The sequence below is a fragment of the Priapulus caudatus genome, unplaced genomic scaffold (assembly GCF_000485595.1).
Source record: "Priapulus caudatus unplaced genomic scaffold, Priapulus_caudatus-5.0.1 Scaffold1559, whole genome shotgun sequence".
In the NCBI taxonomy this organism is placed as follows: domain Eukaryota; kingdom Metazoa; phylum Priapulida; class Priapulimorpha; order Priapulimorphida; family Priapulidae; genus Priapulus; species Priapulus caudatus.
Genome location: NW_014578620.1, coordinates 53,831 through 58,983, shown reverse-complemented (window position 1 = coordinate 58,983; position 5,153 = coordinate 53,831). Strand labels below are relative to the sequence as shown.

The following is a 5,153-nucleotide window of genomic DNA, read 5'->3' as shown; positions in this document are numbered from 1 at the left end:
ACCAACATAACACGCGAATTCTATTAGACATTCATTCGTTTTCTGTCAGCTAGGTATACTACAGATACTCTAATAGTATAGTTAGATCCAGTATATCGATAGCATAGATATGATAAAGAAGTTAATAGAAGACAAACTTCCTTAAACGCTCTGATATGATATTCTATCGAGTCCTGCTTCTTTTACGCCTCAAACGGTAGTCGAGCCGCTTATGATAGTACAAAACAATGCCCGAAGTAAATTTACACTTCGAAATATTTCTCCACCGATTGTTGTCGTTTCTCTAGATATTTCGTGTGACAGCTTTTTTTCCAATTGCTAAAATGTCAGCAATACTGCTAGGAAGATTTGGAACTGGGTATGTATTTGACAGAGATGTCATGAGCTCATTTATATATGTATGTATGTGTGGGATTCCCACAGTGGGAATCTTCAATCGGTATATCCTTGACTCGAGTGCGGAGTCAAAGACAAAAAGCCAACGCCAAGGCAAGCTGGTGTAGTCTTGAGAGTGGAATTCATTGAAATAGCTGCGTACGATAACTTATCCGCGACTGATAAATTTATTTGCGGCCCTATTATCCTAGTTTAGCACCACGGTTTAGTTTAGCATTTATGGTAAGTATATATACACAAGGGCGGTCCAAATTTAACTAAAACTAGGAATTAGTAGGCATTGAAATTTTTCGCCATTGCTACTATTATGTTTACACATTCTTCATTTTGTCCTCAGTGCGCTGAACTGCTGCCGTATTCGTGCAGCTTTGGCACCAAGCTGCCGCTGCCCGTGTCCTCGCTGCCCGCGAGCGACCGAGTTACTCGCCGATGCAGCGGACGATGGAACCAGGCGTGCCGGCCGCCGCCCGTGCGCGCCATTCCCGGCCTTCTCGTTGCCTCCAGTCTCCTTTCCGCCTCGCACGGCGCCGCGCTACTCCGCCGACGCCGGTCCATGCTCTGCCGGCTGCGCTGTTCCCCCGCACGTCCGTCAGCTTCCTCGCGTGCGGAGGAGGCGGCGCGCTCATCGTTAGCAGGAGGACGATGGGATCGGCGAGTCGCGGCGGCGGAATGATGCTTCGCTTCCTGCGGCTGCGGTACCTGGTCCTCGGGTCGGCCGTCGGAGGTGGGGTGGCGTTGCACGAGGTAAGGATCGCGGCGTCACACGCGCATCACGTGTCACGCGGCGTGTATATATGGATAATAATAACAATACCTAAATAAATAAATAAATAATTAAATAAATAAATCACGTATACGACTCATGCGTACAAGCTGCTTAGTAAAAATAGTAACTTGTGAGCGGTAGCAGTTGTATTGTGCGTAATCATGTGTTTGGATCGAGAATTTAGGTAGTTAAGGGTGAAACTGACACTGTGACAAATAACCACTGTGTCACAATCCTATAGTTTATAGCACCCCGGCTTAGTTTAGCACACATTTGCGAAAATGAGGGCCGGAGGTCCTAAATTAGGATTCAACAAACAGTGTTAGGATTTTGCCATGGGCATTTGTAAAGTAATGAATAAATGCTCGTTCCTTGAATTGATAACTGTTTGTATGATGTATAATACTAGGCATGTTCTTTTGCGGTGAATATTAAAAATTAACTTCACGTCACGAGTTTATTAGTAGGCATTGCGTTTAAGAATCCACATGTCAAATTTTGGTACAATTATACATATATATGTGTTCCTTTCAGACATACGAGAGTTGGAAAGATAAATTACCTGATCTGAAATGGATGAAGGAGTACTTTCCAAACGAAGAACATTTAGACAGATTTACTGCAATTGCCCAGAGATTTCGACAGAAGCTCACAGAAACCAGGCTACCGGGTAATTACGTGCATGCAGTCTTCCCTAATTCACTCTAGCAGCCTGAAGGTCAACCCCTTATTCTAAGCATTATATAAGCAAACTTGTGTACAAGCACATTTGGTGTGATCCATGTGATTATAAGAAACAAAGAAAAAACACAAGCACAAGCTGTCATAACTTTATATCAACATTTTTGAGATCGCAAACTGAAATCGCCTGGGCCTAAGATAAAATATTGCTTGTTTCCCCTTTACCGACCGACTCGCCAAAACACATTTTATTGGCCGATTAAAACAAAACCAAAATTATTTCGTTTTGCCAAAAAAAAAAATCAAATTCGTTCTGCAAAAACATATGCACAAAACAGAATATACAATATACATAGACACATCTTGTCAAAACAAAATGAAATTTTTTTTTCACCTATACCTACCTACTCGGTACCCTGAGAGGCGAGTAGGTTAAGGGGAAACAAACAATTTTTTAAGGGTGGCCCTATACATTGCATACTTTTCCTCTCACGATGACCGCAACGCACGAGCGGCCGTTTTCGTCACTAGTAGTTTGCGATTTTGAGATTGTCGTCCGTTTCGTGTGCAGCTCAGCTCGTGAGCACTTCCTCATTTTCATAAAAATAAGTTTATCTCGGTTAGATCCGTAATAAGTTATAATTACTTACAACGACGAAATAAATTTTGTCGTTGTAAGTAATTATAACTTATTATGGATATAACTGAGATAAAATGATTTTTATGTGAACTATAGGAGATCCGATCGTTATTATTCATCGTTCCTCATTTTCTTCGTCGTGTTCGTTCTTTGTTAGAAGCGGAGAGCTGGCTCGAGGCGGGCAGAGAAAAGCTGTCGGGCTGGAGCGACACTTCCATGCAGCTCCTTAGGCAATTAGGAAATTTCTTGGACGACACGACGCAAGGAGACACCTCGAGAGTGTTCACAGAAGGTAGGACGGAGATTCGTCCGGACGGTGCGGCGAGGAGGGGGGGGGGTCGAACTTTGCATGTTCGGTTGGGTTGTCTCTCTCAGCTTTTTATTCTGCTTCTGTTGGTGTATGAAGTGCGGTATATGATCCGTATATATGGTCCGTTGGTGTATGAAGTGCGGTATATGATCCGTATATGGTCCGTTGGTGTATGAAGTGCGGTATATGATCCGTATATGGTTCGTTGGTGTATGAAGTGCGGTATATGATCCGTATATGATCCGTTGGTGTACAGCAGCAGCAGCCATGGCAGTTTGAAGTGTCAGTTCACAAAGCAGTGTTGGAAACAGTGGCTCATACCCCGTGGTCCGAAACTGGCAGCTTTTGAGCAGGACTGGCTAATCTTTGCGGATTTCCATATAGGTTATACAGTAGAGATAAAAACTATCGGAATCCGGAGTGGCTGGGGTTATATCAGACTTATTTCCAAGACTGGCAGAAAGCTTGCGGTTGTTAAAATCAAAATGCGTATTCGCCGCTTTCTTGCTGAATGCTTCAGTGCAAACTTCTTCTTCAGGTCTGCTTTTGGCTGCTGTTGGAAATTCGGCTCGTGGGACTGAAGGTGTGTAACATGTCAGCTTGCGTACGTGTTGATAAAGATTGGCAGTATCAGGGTTCAAATTTAAGGGGCAGCAAGCATCGGTTTTGTTGCTTATACTACGAGGGTCAGTTTACAGGGTTCGAAATTAAGAGGCAGAGAGCAGCAGTATTGCCACCTACAGGGGTCAGTTTGCTGCCTGTTTTCAATGCTGGCAGGGAATACTTGCTTCCAAGCCATTCTTATCAAACTATTGTAAAAGCACCAGGGATTCTGCCTGCATGAGTAAGTTTTCTGTACATGCCTTTTTCTCTGGCAGCAACCATTTTCTGTCTGGTGAGACTAAGAAGAAAATTTCTAGTTTACAAGCAGTAGTCGTTACATCACTAGTCTTTGTTTAATGTGCCTGTACCTTGCAGGGGTTGAGGTTACCGTATTTCCGCTTTTCCGTAGCGAGCGGGTCAGCTGCCGCAAATGCGAAGATGTCATTGTAGTTTTCTGGCAAAAAAAAAACTATAAAAAAAAATAGTTTTTTTCATCACCTATTTTTTTATTGTCTTGCTGCTATACGCTGTGTAACCTTAAAGATGGCACTCCTTAGCGTGAGAAAACACGTGAACTGGTCATTGAAAACAGCTGTTGTGCACCCTGCTATGGACTTTACGTGTAAAACCCAAAATACCCAACAGAAAAACAACATTTTGGCTGGCACTTTCAAGAATCCCTTGATTTCGACACCTGCCCTGGTTCCAAGGGCCATTCAATGGCACATCGGCTTTGTAAAATGTGAGCACGTATGTGCATACGGTCTAGTCGAAACAGGACGAGTGCATATCTCTGTTGCTATTTTGTATTTTCTCAATAGATTCCAAGGCCGGAGTGGACTTAGCGAGAGCGTCAATGAGTTTTAACCCTTTCCAGTCGAAGGGAGAGGAGCCAGATGAGGAGTACAGAGAGGTACCTATTAGTACATCACATTGATTGTTAATCACTTTATTAATTATTGTTGCTTGGGGAAAATGACCCATGCAGTAGATGTTTTAGCTGGAACTTGGTCATCCCAGTCGTCATCTGTAACGTTTCATTAATCTGTAAAATGCGATACAACTATAACATTCCACACATCTGTGATGTGGCGTGCAGCCGTAACATTGCGTTCGACCGTAACATTCTGTGCGATCGTAATGTGCTGCATGTCTGTAAAATTTGCATACGACCGTAACATTCCGTGTGACCGTAACATTGCGTCTGACCGTAACCTGCCAAACGTCTGTAACGGCTCGTGCATCCGTAACTTGTCGTACATCCGTAACTTGCCGTACATCCGTAACTTGCCGTACATCCGTAAACTACCTCATCGCCATTGTTTCGTACATCTGTAACACACCTTACATTCGTAACGTTCCATCCGAGCGTAACATTGCGTGTTGGCGAGCGTAACGTTCCGTGCGATCGTAACATTGCGTATGAGCATAACATTGCGTACAAGTGCAACATTCTATGCGAGCGTAACATTGCGTGCGAGTGAGCATAACATTACGTGCGACTGTAACATTGTGAGCGTCTGTAACATTCCGTGTGTCCGCCCGCGTTGCAGCAGACGGATCGGGAGCGGCTGGACAAGATGCAGGAGGAGATGATGCAAGTGCAGCTCAAGTACCAGCGCGAGATCGAGAAGCTGGAGAAGGAGAATCGCGAACTCAAGAAGCAGATCCTAATCAGGCAGGAGCAGCGATCGAAGACGCGTAGGAAGTACAAGGTACACGAGCATGCAGGGGCGGGGAGGGGCGAGGCGGGGGGT

At 44.3% G+C, this 5,153-nt stretch overlaps 1 protein-coding gene across 1 annotated transcript in view; it reads left to right on the top strand.

The window, feature by feature from the left end:
• The first annotated feature begins 242 nt into the window (after positions 1 to 242).
• The window catches only part of LOC106817004 (dynamin-like 120 kDa protein, mitochondrial), a 28,710-nt gene continuing 23,799 nt past the window's right edge, over positions 243 to 5,153 (top strand). Inside the window, exons 1-7 of the mRNA XM_014821650.1 lie at positions 243 to 358; positions 734 to 1,140; positions 1,697 to 1,832; positions 2,641 to 2,775; positions 3,332 to 3,376; positions 4,218 to 4,309; positions 4,950 to 5,111. Coding sequence (XP_014677136.1) covers positions 826 to 1,140; positions 1,697 to 1,832; positions 2,641 to 2,775; positions 3,332 to 3,376; positions 4,218 to 4,309; positions 4,950 to 5,111 — 885 coding nt within the window. The 5' untranslated portion in view covers positions 243 to 358; positions 734 to 825. The remainder of the gene's footprint in view (positions 359 to 733; positions 1,141 to 1,696; positions 1,833 to 2,640; positions 2,776 to 3,331; positions 3,377 to 4,217; positions 4,310 to 4,949; positions 5,112 to 5,153) is intronic.